The sequence below is a fragment of the Oncorhynchus clarkii genome, unplaced genomic scaffold (genome assembly GCF_045791955.1).
Source record: "Oncorhynchus clarkii lewisi isolate Uvic-CL-2024 unplaced genomic scaffold, UVic_Ocla_1.0 unplaced_contig_10977_pilon_pilon, whole genome shotgun sequence".
NCBI classification, from domain to species: Eukaryota; Metazoa; Chordata; class Actinopteri; order Salmoniformes; family Salmonidae; genus Oncorhynchus; species Oncorhynchus clarkii.
Genome location: NW_027259282.1, coordinates 10,054 through 32,731, shown reverse-complemented (window position 1 = coordinate 32,731; position 22,678 = coordinate 10,054). Strand labels below are relative to the sequence as shown.

Sequence of the window (22,678 nt, the reverse complement as noted above, 5' to 3'; positions counted from 1 at the left end):
TGTCCTGTGTTTGGTGGTCACACACACCTAGGTCACCTTCATTCAGTCCTTCCTGATGTGTTCATTCAACAGTAGAAAGGTTCAAGTGGTCGTGACAGTTTTGGTGGTGTCAGAGGAAGCAGTCGCAGGCCTAGTATTATTGATGGGATGTCATTGCTGTTGTCAATGCACAGAGATTCACCTTTCTAGACGATAATTCCAACTCAGTGATGTAGTGGAAGATAAACTCAAACTAAAACCTTTTTAATTGTGTGAATAGGGTCTAGCTACCCTTTTTACCACTACATCCCTGCACTACAACGTAAACATAACCAAACATGTATGTTCCTGAATGAATGAGACATTAAGAAGATGCAAAAGAGAATGTAACTAAATACACTGCTCAAAAAAATAAAGGGAACACTAAAATAACACTGAATGAATGAAATATTCTTATTAAATACTTTTTTCTTTACATAGTTGAATGTGCTGACAACAAAATCACACCAAAATGATCAATGGAAATCAAATTTATCAACCCATGGAGATCTGGATTTGGAGTCACACTCAAAATTAAAGTGGAAAACCACACTACAGGCTGATCCAACTTTGATGTAATGTCCTTAAAACAAGTCAAAATGAGGCTCAGTAGTGTGTGTGGCCTCCACGTGCCTGTATGACCTCCATACAACGCCTGGGCATGCTCCTGATGAGGTGGCGGATGGTCTCCTGAGGGATCTCCTCCCAGACCTGGACTAAAGCATCCGCCAACTCCTGAACAGTCTGTGGTGCAACGTGGCGTTGGTGGATGGAGCGAGACATGATGTCCCAGATGTGCTCAATTGGATTCAGGTCTGGGGAACGGGCGGGCCAGTCCATAGCATCAATGCCTTCCTCTTGCAGGAACTGCTGACACACTCCAGCCACATGAGGTCTAGCATGGTCTTGCATTAGGAGGAACCCAGGGCCAACCGCACCAGCATATGGTCTCACAAGGGGTCTGAGGATCTCATCTCGGTACCTAATGACAGTCAGGCTACCTCTGGCGAGCACATGGAGGGCTGTGCCGCCCACCAAAGAAATGCCACCCCACACCATGACTGACCCACCGCCAAACCGGTCATGCTGGAGGATGTTGCAGGCAGCAGAACGTTCTCCACGGCGTCTCCAGACTGTCACGTCTGTCACATGTGCTCAGTGTGAACCTGCTTTCATCTGTGAAGAGCACAGTGCGCCAGTAGCGAATTTGCCAATCTTGGTGTTCTCTGGCAAATGCCAAACGTCCTGCACAGTGTTGCACAGCTCGCATTGATGTGCCATCCTTGATGAGCTGCACTACCTGAGCCACTTGTGTGGGTTGTAGACTACGTCTCATGCTACCACTAGAGTGAAAGCACCGCCAGCATTCAAAAGTGACCAAAACATCAGCCAGGAAGCATAGGAACTGAGAAGTGGTCTGTTGTCACCACCTGCATAACCACTCCTTTATTGGGGGTGTCTTGATAATTGCCTATAATTTCCACCTGTTGTCTATTCCATTTGCACAACAGCATGTGACATTTATTGTCAATCATTGTTGCTTCCTAAGTGGACAGTTTGATTTCACAGAAGTGTGATTGACTTGGAGTTACATTGTGTTATTTAAGTGTTCCTATTTTTTTGAGCAGTGTACTATAATACAATGAAAGAGAAGTGAGGGAACAATACTCAGTTCCTGTAGTGGTATGTTAGTAGGGCTAAGTACAGATCTTCACCACTGGAGGGCAATGAATCGCAAGCAGTAAGGAATGTGATTTCCTGTACTGGTGCAAGACTAGAATACTCCACTACATGTCAGCATTCTGTAAGATATGAAGACAGCTATAATGACCACGTCGACATACAAAGTAGCCAACAATTTCAATATTAAGTTATTTCACGCAAGAGTCGGCTAACGCTTTAAAAAAAATGCTCTTACCTGCAAATGAGTGATATGCATTAGTATGTGATAACAGTCGAATTTTGGAGTATTAGACAAACTCATATTTCAGTTTGAGGCAACTTGAGAAAAACGGAAAGTATAGTTCTTCAAGTCAACTGTAAAAGCTGTCAAAATGATCACATGTGGACTTGGTCAACCATAATAACAGAATGCAGCATCAGTACCAAGGAAATGTACTTGCGCAGTTCTCCTAAACTTGCATCTTATAAGAGGGGTGTACCTCATCCACTTGAATTGTCTTGCATTGATTACATCTACAAATACAACTGTGTGCACACCAGAAGCACAAATAACGTCACTTCAATTACTTTCGTCACGTAAAAAGACCAAGATACACATTGCAAAGACTATCATTTTTGTGTTTAGGATTTTAGCTCACCCTATTTTAGAGCTATTATGGTAAAATCCATTACCGTGTTGCGCGGGAGTAGGACAAGTTGTGTAGGCTGCTTAGCTAGCTACGAATATAGTGCTTCTTTGGTAAGCATTTTTCATTTTCTTCTAGGTAACACCATTCAGAATGTTTGTGAATATGATACTAACATACACATAATAGTATTCCTTTCTTAACGATATGTATTAGTTCGTTTTGAACTGAGGTCAAAGCTAACATGTTCATGTTGTCACCGGAAAATACTAGAATGTCGCGAAAAGGAAACATTGTATCTAAACACTAGGTACATATTGACAAGCACGAAAATGTATCTACATGTAAACATATGTAATGCCATGTTCATGGGTCGCGGGAGAATCGGTATTTGGAATGAAACTGGATTCGTCCACGTTTCTGTTTGTGTGCACGACCCGATGCGCTAATGCATGGGGCTAACATACCCACACTGTTATGCACGAATCATGCATTCTACAAGTCGGACACTTGTAGAATGGATTCGCAACTGAAACTCAATTCAGGTGTGCAATAGGTAGGTGCATGGTCCTGTAACATTTTCCCAATTGGCTTTTTCGTAGGACTTGATGCATTTCATCTAGCTGTTCTTTCTGTGTATGTGGGCTAAAGTTGCATTCTGTTTGCACTGTGTAGATGATCTGCGTATTATTATTATAATATCAAATCACATCAAATGTGATTGGTCACATGTGTCAACAGAGTGCCGTACGTCGCAAGAAGAATGGCTCGGGATTACAAACCGGGTGACCTGATCTTTGCGAAGATGAAGGGCTACCCTCACTGGCCTGCCAGGGTAAGCCAATACACAATCACACAAGACAAGTTACTTCCCTTACCATAACGTTACATACCTTACCATACGTCATAACGACGTATGTAGGTAGAGCTGGGCGAGATCGACAAAAATCCATATCGCGATAAATTGTCTGAAATTATGCAATAACGATACATTTACAATTACACCACATTTTTCCATGTATTCTTTTAAACTACTACTACTAGTTTGCTGATTGTAGCCATCAATTGTCCCATTAACAATCACTCATATTAGCACAATTATTTCATTTCAAACTTCATATTTCTCTAGTATAGGCTACTTATCTTAATGAACGATATCAGCAAAATGCCTGTGATAAGTGATGGGTATGGTCTGTCGATTATTTTTGGTTTATCATCCCAGCTCTAACGTATAGTCATTTGTCTTATTTCATGGTATTATAGAGTTGTTACTTCCATTCTAAACACTTAATGCACTTGTTACACAGTTAATTTGTCACATAGGGCATTTATTAAAGATGGATGTTTTGAATTGTCTGCCAATTACATGACATGTACACACTAGGCTAATCAATTCACTGCTCTTTCCCTTTCTACCAGATTAATGACTACTCTGATGGAGCTGTGAAGCCGGCCAACATGAAGTTTCCCATCTTTTTCTTTGGTACCCATGAAACGTAAGAAGTTAGCTACAGTAGTTCCCTTTGTCTCACCCATACACTATACTACAATACACTACACCCTCTATCTGAACAATACAATAGACAGTACAATATACAAACATCAGTTTGAGCACCAGAAAAGCATCTATGCATTGACTTTCCTCCTCTATTGCAGTGCATTCCTAGGCCCCAAAGATATATATCCCTACCTGCCCAATAAAGAGAAGTATGCCAAGCCTAACAAGAGAAAGGGCTTCAACGAAGGCCTGTGGGAGGTTGAGAACAACCCAAAGGTGGAGCTGAATGGAGAGAAGGTTTGTTTTATCTCCTCTCTTTTGTCATGTTGCTCTGGTTCGTGTTCATTAGGGCACACAAACGGAAGACGTTATGCAACAGAAACTGAATGTGAGCGTTCAGCCTGGCCTCAGAGCCATATGAAAAGTACTTTACGTATTTATAAGCACCTCTAAGACGTACTGTATGATGCCTGTTAATGGTCTAGTTACTTTAGACAGAAACAAAAGTGGGGAGGATGAGGGGCCTAATCCGCGACCGTCTACGTTGCACGTTGAGAGTCGGGTCAGGGACAACTGTAGCATTTTAGCCCATCAAATCTTATTTTATTTGTCACATACACAGTTTACAGCAGGTATAAACGGTGCAATGAAATACTTATGTGCTAGCTCCCCCAACAATCAGTACATTCATCCATTTAGTGCCAAATGAACATGACCCTGGAGTTCTCTATGTGGGGGGGGGGGGGTTGTCCTAATGGTTAAAGGGGCAATCTACTATTGCTACATCAATTTTGGGGCTGTTAAATTAATGATATATAGCCATTGATTCTTGAAGAATATAACTTATAAATGCCTCAAACTTAGTTCAAGTGTCATACCCCATCAGAACCCAGAATATAAGCTTGTTTAAAAAAAGTCAATGTAAACAAACACTGTATAGCTTCAAAATATGTGGTTAAATCTATAATTTGGACATCATGGATGGTCAGTCCTTGCATCCATAGTTCTGCCTATGAATGCAAGAGCAGTAATATTCTATTTCTCAAGGCCCATCCCTCAGCTGTTTACCAAAACAAGTGACCCCTTTTTGTTATTGTTTCAAATGTGGATTTCCCCTTTTAAGGTTGGGTTTTGGGGTTAAAGTAGTCTGTTCCTCGGTCTGTGATTTAGGAATGTTTTCTTCTTTTTAGTAACATGTTTGGTTTTCTTTCATTAGCAAATGATGCTGTCGGATAACGTAACGGAGAAGGACTCTGACAGTAACCCGGAAGGGGACGAGGAAGGAGGTTATGAGAAGAGGAAGAAACCCAAAGTAGGTTAACTATTCTACCATCTACCTTAATTCATAGGTCATTCTTTTTATATGGACTTTACTGTGTTATTCACGTGAACACCATAGAATACTGACTAACCTCACTTTCTTGACAAGCACCACGCCTACGTAACATTAAATGCTGTGCGCTCTTGTATCCATGTGTCTGTCTGCTGTTGATGTTGTCTCCTTTTGCCAATGGTACTGTGCTTTGTGTCGTAATACCCCAGGAGGCAAATCTTGAATTGGCAAATGTTATTTGTGGGGTATATTACTAGTACTTGACCAGAGTTGTTTGTCCAAGCTGAATCCCAATTACGTGTGGAATTGTCTGGGAGCGAAGGACTGAAGTCAAGGGAGAGACGGGGGCCCAACTTCTCTCTCTGTCTAGCTGTCAATTGGCCCCACTAAATAACTAACCCATACCCTGGGCCCTGTGTGTTTTGATATGGTTACACAGGTGTCGGGGGCTGAGAGTGAGGCTGGACAGGAGGAGGATGATGAGGAGGATGGGGGCATGCAGGTCTCTGAACAGGGACAGCCCCAGGGCCAGGATGTACGTACTGTTGCATGATGGGATAGGTGACCCTCGCACCCCACTTAGGGAAAGCATGATGTGGCACCTGGTGACTTTCCTTTTATAGGTGGTGTTATTTTGTTCCTATTGCTAGGCAACCGTGTTACCATTGGCTTGCACGACTACCGTTGCAAAGCCTTAAGGTGATGGTTTGGCGCCGTATCCTCCCTCTGTTTCTTAGCTAGCCTGGTTTTTCTGTTGGTAACAATAGTATTTTGAGTGTTTTACAACTATACCACAACAGGGGTGGATAGGGGTACGGAGGGTTATTTCCCTGTAGTGAATGGTGAGAGGGCAGGGCAAAGAGAGAGGAGTTTTCAGTACCTGTGTTACAGCCTGTAAGTTTAATATACCATGGATATTGGTGTGATTGTGCCCTTAAAATAACCACTGTCATTCATTTTGAACAAACCTGGGCTCTCACTAAGGGGGATGACGCAAATGTTGTGTTTAGTAAGAGTGGTCATTCACCATAAAAATGTAAATAAATGGGTAAATGTTTTTGTGAATTAGATGTGGTATGTTAAATGTAATTTGCATGACCTGAATGCATGTTCCCTCCCTTTCCTTCCCACCTCCTAAAGGTTTGATGTACTAGACTGTTTTACTGACTCAGGCACTGAGGCCTGATTGTTGATCAGTGGCACGTGTTGCTCCCTCACTCCTTGTGGTTTTTTTATCAAGCTTTTAATTGGTGGGCTGAACTACAGCAATTCTTATCAGTTAAAGCAATGTATTTATGTTTTATTTTTGCATGGCATTCTATGTCGCTCTGGAGAAAGGTAAGTTGCTCTCTTGCGCCAATGACTGATCCTTCATTTGATAGGAACTGTTCTGGGACTTGGAAACTAGACTCTTGCCTGCTGACTTGGTAGGTGTAATACCACAGTAATCCACTAGATGTGGCTGAAACACAACTTCCCCTTATTTTAATGCAAGGACAGTTGGGAGGGAATTATTACAATACAGATGCAGTCAAATATATTGGCACCCTTGCATGGTTTATATTGGCACCTTTGTATGATTTACTATTTATTCTAAAATAAGTTAAAATTGAAAAAGATGTTGGTGTTTACACGTGTATTTGTTTGATTTACAACTGTACATGACAAAAAAATAAATACATGAAGATTTCTAACTTCAAAGTAAAATAATGGCTTGGATTAAATTGATCAAATTCATTTGTTTGGAGCCAATGATTCTTGTTTACTGTGTAATTTTTCACCTGTGCTAAGTTTCATGTGCCTACAAGGTAAAAATGGCAATTTTATAGAAAAGCAGAACATTCTACTCCATTGCACTGCACTGCATTGTGAAGAGCAAAGTGTGCCAATCTATTTGACAGCATCTGTATGTCTGTTTTTTCTAGGACCCCACACCAAATGAATCTACAGACACTCCCAAACCAAAGAGAAGAAGGAAGAAAAAGGTATCCCATATCATCATTTATAAACTGGGTGGTTCGAGCCCTGAATGCTGATTGGCTGACAGCCGTGGTATATCAGACCGTATACCACGGGTATGACAAAATATTTTATTTTTCCTGCTCTAATTATGTTGGTAACCAGTTTCTATAATAGCAATAAGGCACCTCTGGGGTTTGTGGTATATGGCCAATATATCACGGTTAAGGGCTGTGTCCAGGCACTCTGTGTTGCGTCGTGGCCGAGAACAGCCCATAGCCGTGGTATATTGACCATATACCACCCCCCCCCCACCCCCACCCCCCCACCCCCGGGCATTATTGCTGAAGTATATCATGAATTCACCTAATCTAGACATAATACAACTTGTGAATCACTTTGAACCTAAACTCGCTGTCTTGTGTCTCTTGTCAGAGTGATGTAGAGGCCGACTCTGAGAAAGAGGACGCTGCCAACAGTCCCACATCCAGCCCTCAAGGTACAGTGTCTGTCAATGCAACCCTCTACCTTTCCCACTGTGTGCAAGACAGCAGACCTACCCCAGGCACTCTATTGTTTTGTCAAAGGGTAAAACAACAACCAAAGTAATGGAAAACAGCTTGCATAGCACTCCTCTGTATTGGGACAGTAGTGTCCCCCCTCATTATGATAGCTGATGACGACTCATAACTACAAACTCTATGACCTGTGTGTGTCCAGATGGAGAGGGCCCCACTCCTAAGCGGCGAGGCAGGAAGACCAAAGCTGAGAAGATGCTCCTACTCCAGCAGCAGGACCCCCAGGGCTCAGGCAGTGACATGTACGGTTGTGATTATGGTTCATCTGTCTGTCTTACCTGCTGTTATCACCTGTAGAGACCTCTTCAGCAGGCTTCTCCTTGTCCGACTCCTGCTTCTTATCATCAGGACTGGGGTCGCCATTCATATTGTTATCTAGAGCAAGAGACATACAGACAGACAAGAAACACACATAAATACATACAATAAGAGCAAATGTGCATTTACAAGAACAATAAATGTGTATTTTAAGAATTTCAGTTCTATACAATTTCAGTTCTATGTATCTAATATAATCTCTATATGAGACCCATCTGCTGATTTTAAAGCATCCACTAGTAATCCATCATTAATGGACTGTTTAATTGTCAGAAAAACAACAGTGGCTCACCACTACTGTAGCTACCATTGAGCAACATTGCTTTGACTTTCCTGGGTAAAATAACTCCTAAAAGACGTTTCTCTCCATTCAGGGACACTGCTGAGTCGGAGAGAAAGAGAAAGAGGACGCCGGAAGACAAGTCCAAGAGAGGAGAGGAGGAGAAGAGGCTGGACGGGAGGAGAAAGAAGGAAGACAACAAAGGGAGAGAGTTGGAGGGGAAGAAGGACCCTGATGCTAAACGGAGGAGACAGACCAAAGAGGAGAGCTCCTCTGACTCAGAGAACCAGGAGGTGGGTGTTTCACAACCAGACAAGGGAAGTGTCCCAAATGGAACCCTAATCCCTATGTGGTACACTACTATTGACCAGGGCCCATAGGGAGTAGTGCACTAAACAGGTAATAGGGTGCCATTTGGGACTCGCAGAGGTGAACCACAACAAATCACCTCACCAACAGGGATTGGCAAAATTCCAAATGGCACCCTATTCCCTATGTGCCCTAAATAGGGATTAGGGTGCCTGGGGCTCTGGTCAAAAGTAGTGAACTAGTTATTCTAATTTAGTTACTGTTTCCACTATTACAGAGTGTGCCCTAAATAGCCTAGTGAAGCAGACAGTTACACAGTGAAACCATGTAATGACAAACGGTGCCAGCCAAGCATGTCTACATGTATGTACATCCAATCAGCATCTCTTTCTCCACCCCGTTAACCATTAGAAGAGCAAGGGGGTTGCGGGAGACCGCAAGCGGCAGCAGCCCACTTCGACCGAGACCGGGGACAAAGACGATCGTCAACGACGCAAACCAGACGAGCAGAAAGAGTAAGGCAACCATCCGTCTTATCTATCTCCCAACACTCACCTTTCTATTTAGTACCCCACGAGGGCTCCACCCCCCCCTCTTGATGCTCTTGAACATTACTTTAAGCCAGCAAAGAACGTCATCTACGAGCGTTATGTTATCTGTTGTTGCATACAGGAGGATGGGAAGTCCATTGACAGCTTTGTCACTAGGTTAAGGGAAAAGTGCTTTAAGAGATGAACTGATCAGAGATGAGATTGTGCTTGGCATAACTGATGAGGGCACCCGCAGACGTTTGCTGAGAGAATGTGACCTGACGCTGGCCTTGGCAGTGGAGACATGCCGTGCAACAGAGCTTACTGATATACAGATAAGGTCCATGGAGCTAGAAAGGCAACATACGGACAATGTCAATGCCACATTCAGGCAGCCAGTAAAGAAATTCCCCTTTGCCACAGCTAATACTACAGCCAACTCTGCAGTAGACAACTCCAATACATGCCGATATTGTGGCATTTGTCATGGACGAGGAAAAGAACACTGCCCAGCCTATAGAAAAATATGCAATTCCTGTGGTGCAGCTAATCACTTCGCAAGGGTCTGCATGAAAAGCAAGAGAAAGGAGGGTAAAGTGCACTCCATGGAAACAAACACAGATGAAGGGAATGACAGCACAGAGGATGTACATGCTAGCAAGTGCATAGGGGCAGTGAGGGCAAAAGGACAAAGTGGTTTGTCACTCTGCTACTTAATAATGAACCACAGCAATGCCAGATAGATTCAGGGGCCACATGCAACGTTATGAGCCTTAAAGACAAAAGGAGGCTCGCGCCCAGAGACAAACTCACACAGAGTAGCACCAAGCTGAAACTGTATTCAGGCCAGTTCATGACCTCTCTAGGCCTGTTTGTGACGTGGCCAGAAACACACCCTTGAGTTTGAAATAGTTGAGGCTAGTCAACAGCCATTACTGTCAGGTTCTACAGCGCCTTGGGCTTATTAACTTCACCATCCCAGCTGATCTTAACATTATAGACAAAGTCCAGGCTGGGCCCCTGAGCAAGGAGACACTCCTAAGCAAGTACCATGATGTCTTCAACGCACCGGTCGAGTCAGTTCCCGACGAAGTCCACTTTGAGTTGGACGCAGCAATCCAGCCTGTCCAGTGTGCAATGTCCCAGTGGCCATGAAAGCAGCTACGAAGGCTCAGCTTGACAAATACAAAGCAGATGGCCACATCATATCCGTCACCGAGCCTACAGACTGGATAAGTAATATGGTTATCGTCAAGAAACCAGACAAGCTACGGATATGCATTGATCCTAAACACCTCAACCGGGCTCTGCGACGTTCACATTACATTATGCCCACATTGGAGGATGTTCTTTACAAGCTCCCAAAGGCCAGAGTCTTCACGCTCGTGGATGCCAGAGATGCCTTCCTGCAGTGCAAGCTCGACGAGCCAAGCAGCTACATGATCACCTTTTGGACACCCTGGGGCAGAAAGAGGTGGTTGAAGTTTCCGTTTGGTGTCTCCGTGGCTCCAGAGGTGTATCAGCGGAAACAGCATGAGCTGTTGATGGGACTCAGTGGCGTGGAACCCATAGCAGATGACATCCTCGTAGTGGGCTGTGGGGACAGTGATGAGGAGGCAGAATGTGACCATGACGCCAAGCTGCTGGCCCTGATGGTCAGAAGCAGACAGGTCAAGCTAAAGCTAAGCATAAAAAAGCTTCAGTGTAAAGTGCCAGAGGTCCGCTTTCATGGGCACATCTTGTCCTCCACCGGATTGAAGGCGGATCTTGAAAAAGTGAAGGCCATCTGACGTGAAGGGAGTGCAGCGCTTCGTTGGATTCGTCACCTACCTGGCCAAGTTCTTACAGCGGCTCTCTGAAGTGTGTGAGCCACTAAGGAGGCTCATGGACAAGGACACCATCTGGCATTGGCTCCCAAAACATGACGCAGCGGTGAGGGAAATAAAACAACTGGTCACCCAGACACCTGTACTGCGATACTACAATGTGTCAAAACCTGTCACGATTCAGAGTGACTCAAGCCAGTATGGACTTGGCTGTTTCCTCATGCAGGAGGTCCAGCCTGTGGCATTCGCCTCTAGGGCACTCACCCCAACAGAGCAGAACTATGCCCAGATAGAGAAGGAGTGCCTCAGCATTGTGTTTGCATGCCAACGCTTCCACCACTACCTGTACGGGCGCGACAATATTACCGCAGAGACCGATCACAAGCCCCTTATTGCTATATTCAGAAAGCCTCTCCTGAATGCCCCAAAACAACTGCAGAGCATGCTACTGGCCCTACAAAACTACAACCTCAAGGTGGTGTATAAGCCAGGGCCAGAGATGTATGTGAGTGACACGCTCAGCAGGGCTACTGCATCAGGCACTCACACACGCTCCATGCATGAACAACACACAGTGTGCAGCTTACAAACAGAGCAAGTGGATGTTGAACACATCAACCAGGCTGACTACCTCAATGTTACGGACCAGCGCCTTATACAAATCAGACAGCACACAGACAGGGATGAGCAACTCCAGGCATTGAGGTCTGTGATTCTGATGGGCTGGCCCGACTGCAGGGAAGAAACTGCTTTAGCCGTCAGAGAATATTGGCCAGTCAAAGAGGAGCTCAGTGTTCAAAACGGAGTAATATTCAAGTGTCAGAGAGTCGTTATTCCCCGGTCTCTGCGCCCTGAGATGTTGGCTCGCGTGCACTCAAGTCACATAGGAGGTGAGGCCTGTTACAGACAAGCACATGACAGACACACTGTACTGGCCAGGAATGCAGAGTGAAATCAAAGACTATGTCAGTAAATGCACAATCTGCAATGAATATGCCATTGAGCAACAGAGAGAGACGATGATGTCCCACAAGCTACCGATGCGCCCCTGGCAGATAGTAAGTCTAGATCTCTTCCAGCACAGTGGCAAAGACTTTCTGCTGGTAGTCGATCATTACTCAGACTTTTGGGAGATTGGCCTCCTCCCCAACCTCTCAGCAGAAACAATGATCAAACGCTGCAAGGCTCAGTTTGCCCGCTATGGCCAGCCAGATTGTGAGAGGGCAAAGATGCCTGGAAAGCAATCCTGCAGTGGCGCAATACCCCAACAGAGGGCATGGATAGCAGCCCGGCACAGCGCCTCATGGCACGGCGCTTAAAAGCAGCTCTGCCAGTAGCCAGCACTCTCCTGGAGCCCTGTGTGGTGACAGACGTGCTGGTGAAGCTACGTCACAGAAGACAGGTCTCCAAGTTCATCTACGACAAAAGACAAAGCAAAAGACTTACCTGAGCTCAGGGTGGGTGAAACGGTGCGAATGAAGCCATTGCCAGGGGACCGGACAGGCCTCTGGAGACTCGGATCCTGTGTACAGAAAGTGGCACCACGCTCCTACTTAGTTGAAGTGAATGGATCACTGTACCGTCGTAACAGGGTTGACCTTCGGATTGCTGAGCCAGCACCTACTCAGAACCCTGATGGTCAAAGAGGTCGCATGACAAAAGACTGAACCCCAGCAAGTCACATGGGGCCTGAGGCACTGGGCAAAGAGCCAGGGGATCACAGGTCGGCCGCTCCCTCGCCCATCAATACTCCCCTTAGACAGTCAGGTGACACGCCTGTGCGGGGACGCGCAGTCCTCGCGGCCCCCTGTCTTTTCACGCTGCGGGTGTCTGTCCCAGCCACCAAAAAGACTTAATCTGTAGGTTTCCCATCAGACATTGTTGACAGAGATAAAAGTGAAGAGGATATCAAAATGTGTTGTTGTTACCTGAGAAAAAAAAAAGCCAAACTGTTCATGTTGGAAATTATTACGAGGTTTGTTCTGGTAGTGAATTGACACCTCCTGTCCTATTTTATTAAAGGGAAGATGTTATGGGTGTAAGATGGCACAGTGATGCCATCTGTTGGTAAATGTTCATTACTGCAACTCATGTGTTTTACCGGTGTGCTTGAGATACCCGGATGTGTTGTGATGTACTGAACAAGACCGGTTACTCTGGAGACTGCCTCTGTCTCGTCATTTCACATTCAAACAATCCCCCCCACGCGGGGGCTCCACATCCCCCCCCACACGGGGGCTCCACATCCCCCCCCACACGGGGGCTCCACATCCCCCCCACACGGGGATATACATTTTCAATGGCTAGTGATTTTATTTTTTACTGCTCCATCTAAAAATGGCTCCCGACGTGACAGTCGGGTGTGTAGAATGCCGTGTGTCAGAGGTCAATGTGACAAGATGACAGGGTCAGGATTTATGTTGAATGGCAGCCGCAGCGGGAGGACAGGGGAGTGACAGAATTGGATGTCAGACATGAGGGTCATTCCATGTGCACAGGTCACAAGGGCCCTGCTGGCGCTGGGCAGAAGTCTCCATAGAAACACTCCATAGATGTCTGGATGGGGTGGGAATTGGGTTCCCTGTTCTGTACATCCATCTCAAATGATCTCCAGTTGATATGTTGATGATGGAATTTCCAGTGGTGCTACTCTTAAAATGACTGGCAGTTCAGTTTGGTTGTGTGTGTGTGTGTGTGTGTGTGTGTGTGTGTGTGTGTACATGTGAGGTTTTTGGTAAGTCATTTGCACGTGAACTTCAAATTGAAATGGACACATGACCTGAGTTGATTTGGTGCGTTAATGGTCTTCTGTGTTTCAGGCAAAACAAAGATGATGGAAACAAAGTGGATGAAAGGAAAGGAGACAAGAAGAAAGGTGACTACTTGGTGCTACTTGTCCTCTGTCAAGATGGATCAACTCTGGCTTTCATGAACAAGTCATGACCGATGTCGGTTTTTGTTTCCTTCATGGCAGAGATATCGATAGAATCGAGGCTGCAGAGGTTGCATGGAGAAATCAAAATCTCCCTCAAGATTGACAACCCAGTAAGTTGCCCTAAAAGACTGCCCTAAATCTAGACCTTGCCTTCTACAGAGCCCTTACCCAAGAGACAATCAATTATTTACTTCACCAGGGTCATTTTACACACTCACTTTTTGCAGAAGAAGAAGCTTTCAAATCATTCTAGGTTTTAGTTGGGAGACAGTTTAATGGATCCTCCTAGCCTAGCCATTGGGTTGTTTTGGCTTTGTTTGACATTTGTGGCTGTCACACTGAAGCCAGAGTCTAGTTGAACCTTATCTTGACCTGTGATGGATTCAGGTCTTCAGAGCAGACAAGTTGACTGAGTAAAGCATCAGGTTTTTGTCTGGGTTTACATGAGGCTGAAAGAAAAAGAAGCTGCTCTTTTTGGTTAGACCGAGGGTGAAGTTATTATGCAATGGTATAAGTACATTTGAACGTTTTGTGTGTCCGTCTATTGTAACGGATGGCTCTTCTGCTACTCTTAACCTTCAACCCCACCCAAACAACACCAACAATACCATATTTATGGGAGGGGAAACATCTAATCCCATTTTGTATTGGTCACATGCGCCGAATACAACAGTGAAATGCTTACGAGCCCATTCCCAACACTGCAGAGTTAAAAAGTTAGACCAATATTTGCAAAATAAAATGGTAACACAAAACAAATAAGGAGTTTATATACAATGAGTACCCGTGTGGACAAGGGGAACACTAGTTGTCATTGAGTTCACTTGACCTCTTGACACCTTCCTGACTGTTACCAGACGTATTTCTGGGTGACATATAATATGCCATTTAGCAGATGCTTTTATCCTGGGTGACTTAGTCATGTCCATTATGCCCAGTCAACACATACCTTCTCAAATGGGCAAAACGGCTATATTAGTGACAACACCAGCAGCTATATTAGTGACAAAACCAGAAGCTGTATTGGTGACAACACCAGCAGCTATATTAGTGACAAAACCAGAAGCTGTATTGGTGACAAAACCAGCAGCTGTATTGGTGACAAAACCAGCATCTGTATTGGTGACAAAACCAGCAGCTGTATCGGTGACAAAACCAGCATCTGTATTGGTGACAAAACCAGCAGCTGTATTGGTGACAAAACCAGCAGCTGTATTGGTGACATAACCAGCAGCTGTATTGGTGACATAACCAGCATCTGTATTGGTGACAAAACCTGTATTGGTGACAAAACCAGCATGTATTGGTGACATAACCAGCAGCTGTATTGGTGACAAAACCAGCATCTGTATTGGTGACAAAACCAGCAGCTGTATTGGTGACAAAACCAGCAGCTGTATTGGTGACAAAACCAGCAGCTGTATCGGTGACATAACCAGCATCTGTATCGGTGACAAAACCAGCAAAACCAGCTGTATTGGTGACAAAACCAGCAGCTGTATTGGTGACAAAACCAGCAGCTGTATTGGTGACATAACCAGCAGCTGTATTGGTGACATAACCAGCATCTGTATTGGTGACAAAACCAGCATCTGTATTGGTGACAAAACCAGCATCTGTATTGGTGACAAAACCAGCAGCTGTATTGGTGACAAAACCAGCAGCTGTATCGGTGACAAAACCAGCAGCTGTATCGGTGACAATACCAGCAGCTGTATTGGTGACAATACCAGCAGCTGTATCGGTGACAATACCAGCAAAAGTGATGGCCAATTTCAGTTAACTTACTGATTTGAAATGGAATTGACCCCCAGCCTTGCACTATACTGTTATTATTGTTTGGGGGGGTAAGACCTTTTGTATTTTTGTCTAATAGGCTGTTACTCACCTGTTTGAAGAAGATAAATAGTTTTGTCTCGTGTGTGTGTGTGTGTAGGATGTGAAGAAGTGTCTGGTGGCGTTGGATGAGCTGGGCATGCTGCAGGTCACCACCCAGCACCTGCAGAAACACTCAGAGCTCATTGCAACACTCAAAAAGGTAACGTCTCTGTCAGAGCTGCCCCCCTACACACACACACACACACACAAACACTTAGTTCTCAATGCCTTTTGTTTCACCATAAACCAAGTGACCAATCATTATGCTAGTCCCTCCACACAGCTGCTGTGTCCTGAGTTAATGTTGAAGTGTGAATGTCACCAAGTGTCCCAGAATGCATGTGCTGACCCACCCTGCTGGGGTTGAGGGTAGAGCTTCCCCTACATAGACTCACACCTGCTGCCACTTGGCCCTCTCCTTCTGCTTAGATCATAGACTCACACCTGCTGCCACTTGGCCCTCTCCTTCTGCTTAGGTCATAGACTCACACCTGTTGCCACTTGGCCCTCTCCTTCTGCTTAGATCATAGACTCACACCTGCTGCCACTTGGCCCTCTCTTTCTGCTTAGGTCATAGACTCACACCTGCTGCCACTTGGCCCTCTCCTTCTGCTTAGGTCATAGACTCACACCTGCTGCCACTTGTCCCTCTCCTTCTGCTTAGGTCATAGACTCACACCTGCTGCCACTTGGCCCTCTCTTTCTGCTTAGGTCATAGACTCACACCTGCTGCCACTTGGCCCTCTCTTTCTGCTTAGGTCATAGACTCACACCTGCTGCCACTTGGCCCTCTCCTTCTGCTTAGGTCATCACATTATAAGAGTACATAAGAACATCTGCTAATTGTATGCAACTGTGGGTGCATGTGTATATGTTCATGCATACTTTATACCCCATGTACATGCTGCTCTTTGTTGCCAGATCTGGGGATTTAATAAGTGAAATGCTATTGATATTCTAATAATAATAAATGTCCTTTAGCAGACTATTTTACCCAAAGCAACTTATTCATTTGTGCATACATTTTACATACGGGTTGGTCCCGGGAATCAAACCCACTATCCTGGCGTTACAAGCGCTATGCTCTACCAACCTGAGCTACAGAGGACCAGCTATATCTCCTGTATTTACTTTCTGTTCTCCATGGGTGAGCAGATCCGGAGGTTCAAGGCCAGCCAGGACATCATGGACAAGTCCACCATGCTGTACAACAAGTTTAAGAGCATGTTCCTGCTGGGGGAGGGGGACCAGCTGCTCAGCCAGGTGCTCAACAAGTCCATAGCAGAGCAGAAGCAGCAGGAGGAGGCCAGGAAGGGAGCCCAGAAGAAGGCTGAGCGGGCCAGGGAGAACAACACAGGTACTGTGAGGAGTGAGGGACTGGGGCTCTGTTCCTATTTACACACTGGCAAGCTGCACACTAGTGAACTTAGTAAAGCCAAGAGTGGTGCTTTGAAGAAGGCTGAGCAAGTCAGGGAGAACAACTCAACAATGGGAGTGTAGGAGTGGGACCGGGGTCTTGTGGAGTGGGAGATAAGTGATACATGTAAGGGAGGTGGTTTGGTGACACTACTGACTGTATGTCTGGACCTAGAGCTAAACCCAAGGCTTTAGCTCAGTGGGCTAATGTAATTTGGAGTTGATCACTCAACAATAGCTGGGTTTAGAAGTTGTCCAAAAGTACTTGTCCAAAAGTCTCAGATCAGATTAGCCTACAGAATCCTTCAGAAAGATGAAGAAATATTACCCAGTATCTGTGGTTAGGGTCAATGCCCTACATATTCCTCCTTGGGAATCTGATAGAAATCCTAGATGTGATGAGCGTCAACTCATCAAACATTACAGATTCAGAAGGATGTGTGTCTTCCTCAGTGTTCTGCAATGCTCATTGTGTGGCCTGTGACATATCCTGTGAATTTCTGTCCAAAAGACTAATTGTTTGGGAGAAACTCCTCACCAGCCAGTATAGAGAAAGGCCAAACCGACTCTGAGACTTAACAGATCTGTGCCCTTTTGTTTAGAATGTTTTTTAGTAATTACAGTTTTTTCATAAACAATTACTGTGGGAACATATTGTGATGAAAGATAAACACTCACTTAGTATAGGTAGTTACGTATCCGCTGTGATATGCACACACAAATCAGATTTTTTGCATAAGTCAGGCAGTGTTAACATTAGGAGAATTATCTCAAATTCTAGTTATGCCCACATATCGTATTATGATTTTACACTGTATTTAATCAGTTATGGTGGGCTGGATCCAAACTGGAAATACGCGCAACTTTTGCATAAATCGTCATGTTGTCAATGGGAGATTCATTGGAATGAAAATTGGCGTGAGCATTGTGCATTCATCCCTGTATGAAAAGAGTGTTGTCTACTGATCATAAAGGCCTTGGTGTTCTGGCCACGTCATTGGCCACCCTTTATGACCGGTTAGGCCACTCGTGTAGACTAAAGCCCTGTTCACACTGCAGGCCTTAATGCACAAATCGGTTTTGGAATACTGACTGTCCAAATGGCAAGTTACACGTGACCAAATTTGGATTTGTGTGTGTTCAGACAAGTCATTTTCTGACTTGGCTACGCTAGTTGTCATAGTAACGGCGGGGTGGTGTTGATTGGTGGTGGTGCTCGTGACGTGCTTCCTAGCACTCCATTTATTTGACTAGGCAAGTCAGTTAATTAAGAAAAACATCTTATTTTCAATGACGGCCTAGGAACAGTGGGTTAACTGCCTTGTTCAGGGGCAGAACGACTTGTCAGCTCAGGGGCTACGCTGCCGCCCCAAGTGTAGCAAGCTAAGGTGACAACAATGCCTGCCATGGACATTTCCCAGTTGCTTTCAATGTTCAAAATCAGTTTTAGGGTCATGAAATCTGGTCAGCAGGTTATTGTCATGCAAAGACTGCCGGTCTCACGGTAAATGACCGTTAATTAACAAACACCTTCAGCATCTCCATGCCTCCTCGCATACAAGCCGCTGATTCGCCCCTTTGGAACATCTACATTTAAAATCAAGTCTAAATCAATTGAATGTACACCATGGCAATAAGTCCATGTATTTTAGTCAGGTCTAAAGAAACATTATGATATGAAGAAAAGGTATTTCAGAAGGACAGAACATGAGTCGGCCAGGCTACTGTAGGCCTATGTTATCTGGCTATGCTCCATGCCATGGGCTTGTTCATCTAGCTGATAATATAGAAGTCCCATCACATTATTCGATGTTCTATGATTTTACAGTAAAGAAGAATATAATTGAACTTATCTGCATCAAATAGAAAGGATATTTTTCCCATTACGGAGCGAGTGCACATATGAAGTATGTATGTTGAGCATAAAAGTGACCATTTGAAACTGGTCTTATATGCTAGATTTAGAGCTATTTGGGAACTTTAGTTGTGAATGATGCAAACATTAGAATGTCTTAGAAATCAGAACGTATATGGGCTGCATGATCCGATTGACTATAAGCTGTTGATGATTTGAAAAAGTATTTTAAAAAATGTTGCACTCTACTCTGTTCCTTGCCTCAGGCTGCACAGCTGTTCTCTCATCAACTGATCACATTTTCAACCATCAAACTATTCTCAATTTAGTCTGGTCTTTACCAAAAATGTAACATTTGTTTCGATTTAGAATGGCCCATTTATCAAATGGGCAGGAACAGGGGCAGGGGGGAAAAGACGTAATCTGTCTGCACTCGATTAGTGAGTGGAGGCCGCGCTTTCCCACCAACCCATTTTGTAAGCTACTTGGGGTTTATAGCCAGCATCTGCTTAATATGAGCAGCTGAGAAATAAATATAAGAATATTTATTTCACTCCAAGCATGTCACCCAATTAATTATGAGCATTCCCTATTACAAGGCTATTCAAAATGAAATCAAATTGGCTAATTGCAGGCTAACTGTGAGCTGACCTGCACAATCCGTGAACCAACAGCAAGGCCTAGGCCTGTACGTTCTCTCCCAGACTCATGGTATACATTTTGGAGCGGAGCAGAAGGTCCAGTCCATCCATTATGCATAATACAGTCCACACTGAAAAGCAATTACTATCATTTGTATAGAGTAGACCAATTATGTACCAAATACATCTTAAATCAGTTTAGTTTTTCTACCATGTGTAATATGCAGTAGGCGTATGTATTTTATAACATCTTAATTCCATTTTCTTTTTGGGGGATCTGGGCTCATGCATCAGCTCCAATATGCTTATGGGAGTTTTGAATGAATCATCCCCTTAGAAAGAGCTGTCCAACTATGTTTTACACTGTTCAAATGAATCATCACCGTGAGGTGCGTTTTAAAAGTAAGATAGGGCTACTGTTTTGATAAGTGCTTGATGTGATTTTCAATTGTATTTGCATTGACATCAGAGTGGTTAGCGGGACAATAGAGCCCTGAGTAGCAGGCCATTAGGATCTGATGGTAGTTAGCAAGTTGGGTACTACCAAAGAATGTCCAGAGTGCATAAAAGGAGATTACCATGAATGGTTACGTGGAATCTTACTGCGGTCATGACTCGTGACTGGCGGTAATATGAGTGACCCCTGGTAAAAACACCCTTTTTAAAGTTTCAAAGTATATGATCCAACTTTGAAAAGGAGCCCTTTTTGGCTAGCCACAGCAGTCAACTAGCTAGCTGTTTAGCTCTCTAGCATTCACTAATTTGTTTGTAAACAATTAACAAAATAGTTAGCTACCACTTGTTCTTGTCAAAACTGTCAAGAGAATCAGCAAGCAACAAGATATGCCTAAAAACAGTCTTAAAAAACACTTGAGAGAAAATAAATCCGATTTGAATCTTGATTTCAAACCACATACAAAGGTGATTTGAAATGTGACTTGAAATATCAGATTCATGTGATTTTATTTTTTTGGGTTGTTCAGACTGCAGGAAAAATACCAGATTATAATCAGGTATGCAAAAAAAATTGGATTTGAGTAATTTCAAACTGCCAATGTGAACAAGGCTTAAGAGTAAAATGCCCCAGCAGCCTTACCACCATAGAATTCAATTTCTGTGATCCTATAACTCTTCAGACTAGGACCGGTCTGTAGGCATTATGCCCTTTTTACGATGGGCTCTGTAAGTATTAACATGATCAGGAGGGTTGTGTTCTAGTCGGGACCACATCCGTACCACTTAGCCACACCTCAGATAAGTATCTCTATGAAACAGGCATTTCCAATGGATAGAAAATCAGATTAGTCTCCGCCTGGCCCAGATATAGGCATGAGCGTATCACATGTCATCCCCCTCCTAACTCCTACAGGAGATTTCAGATTTGGGGTCGTAAAAGGAGAGCTGGGAAAAAATGTATGTCTGGGCAAGAAGATGGTTGTCTGTTTGGATTATTAATGCAGGCTGAAAGTGTGTGTGTGTCTGCGTGTGCGTCTGTTCCTGACGTGTGTGTGTGTGACGCTTGCTCTAGATAACAATATGAATGGCGACTCCAGTCCTGATGATAAGAAGCAGGAGTCGGACAAGGAGAAGCCTGCTGAAGAGGCCTCTACAGGTGATAACAGCAGGTAAGACAGACAGACCGACAGGGGCCAATAGGTTCTGGGTGTTTGGAGGTCTGTGCTTGCTCACAAGACCAATCCTGCATGTTCCTTAGGCCGTTGGCGAATGTCCTCCATCTCACTCTGTTCACTGCTCTTTGGGCCTGAGTAGGTTTCATGAACAAGAAGTCCTAAACCAAGCAAATTTTCAAAGTATCCGTATTTTGTCAATTTGCTAGTTACATCCCCATTTTGTGTTTGTATAACTTCTATACACTTTAACAGCGCTGTGCTAGTTGCCGTCCCATTTTCTAATCCCTTTGCCGGCAGTGTAGTGAAGGCCCAAGAGGAAACCAACTGATGAAGAAACATCTGACTGACTAAACTGAAGGGGATGTTGGTGCTGCTGACCTTCTCCTGAGTCCTGACTGATCTGTGCTGATCCCACCTGCACACACTAGTCCAAACACCACCAATAAGAGGTCCTGTTGCTTTGACATCATGTCGTACAAATCCAGGCTCTTCTCTGGTCTGAACACCCACGTCTTAAACCCTACAGAGCAGTGTCTTCCAAAGTCCTATTTTAGATGTCATTTTTTATGATGAATGCATCCACTGTGGCTGTTTTTTAAACTGATGGTAGTAAAAAGTGGTTCCACAAGGAAAATGTTTAATTTAACTAGGCAAATCAGTTAAGAACAAATTCGTATTTTCAATGACAGCCTAGGAACAGTAGGTTCAGGGGCAGAACGACAGATACAGCTCGGGGGTTTGAACTTGCAACCTTCCGGTTACTAGTCCAACGCTCTAACCACTAGGCTACCCTGCCACCCCAATACTACTTGCATATCTAACCCATCCCTGACCTTACTTTGTTTGAACTATTCTGCTATGTGGTGAAAAATTGACAGTATCATGTTTGAGAATGTCCTGGCAAAAATGTAGTGGGTCAAGGAAGCTTTATAGTCTGTTTTAAAATCACTTAACGTTTGACATCGCAAGATCTTGCAGTTCAACTCTGAATTATACAGTAGTTACTGGTAGGAGACTTTGTATTACTAGTTTAGTAAAATGTACTTAATACTGACCAATATTACTCCGGGTAGGTGCACATTTTGTTCTTGCACAGAAAGGAAATACTACTTTTTTTTCTTCCACTCGCACACCCAAGTTTAAATGTCAGTCTGTTGTAAGTCCTCCAATGTGCTGACATTGATGTAAATAAGAGTATTTTTGTGCCTGTCTGAAAGCCTGTTTAGCCTCCTTTGTAATAAAGCATTGGGTCGGTAACTACATAAATTGTGATTTTGTTTATTGAAACATGAGTACTCATTGTTAGATGTGGTTAAATATTGGCACCCTTGCATGATTCACTTTCTTCAAAATACATTTAAATC

General features: G+C 44.1%; 1 protein-coding gene across 5 annotated transcripts; it reads left to right on the top strand.

Moving 5' to 3' along the window:
- Window positions 1-2,368: 2,368 nt before the first annotated feature.
- On the top strand, window positions 2,369-22,580 carry LOC139399934 (PC4 and SFRS1-interacting protein-like). 5 transcript variants are annotated; one of them, XM_071145067.1, is made up of 17 exons: window positions 2,369-2,440; window positions 3,069-3,162; window positions 3,747-3,823; window positions 3,984-4,122; window positions 5,042-5,137; window positions 5,598-5,693; window positions 7,084-7,143; window positions 7,553-7,616; window positions 7,838-7,937; window positions 8,388-8,586; window positions 9,014-9,117; window positions 13,778-13,833; window positions 13,933-14,003; window positions 15,830-15,931; window positions 16,927-17,128; window positions 21,212-21,308; window positions 21,612-22,580. In XM_071145067.1, the coding sequence occupies exons 2-17, from the start codon at window positions 3,091-3,093 to the stop codon at window positions 21,640-21,642; spliced, it is 1,566 nt and encodes a 521-aa protein (XP_071001168.1). In that variant the 5' UTR covers window positions 2,369-2,440; window positions 3,069-3,090; the 3' UTR covers window positions 21,643-22,580. The 5 variants fall into 5 exon arrangements, with proteins under 5 accessions (XP_071001168.1, XP_071001170.1, XP_071001166.1 ...); XM_071145069.1 differs by lacking the exon at window positions 5,598-5,693 and having other exon boundaries at window positions 2,393-2,440; window positions 21,612-22,574; XM_071145065.1 differs by lacking the exon at window positions 2,369-2,440 and having other exon boundaries at window positions 3,065-3,162; window positions 21,617-21,962.
- The last annotated feature ends 98 nt before the right edge of the window (window positions 22,581-22,678 follow it).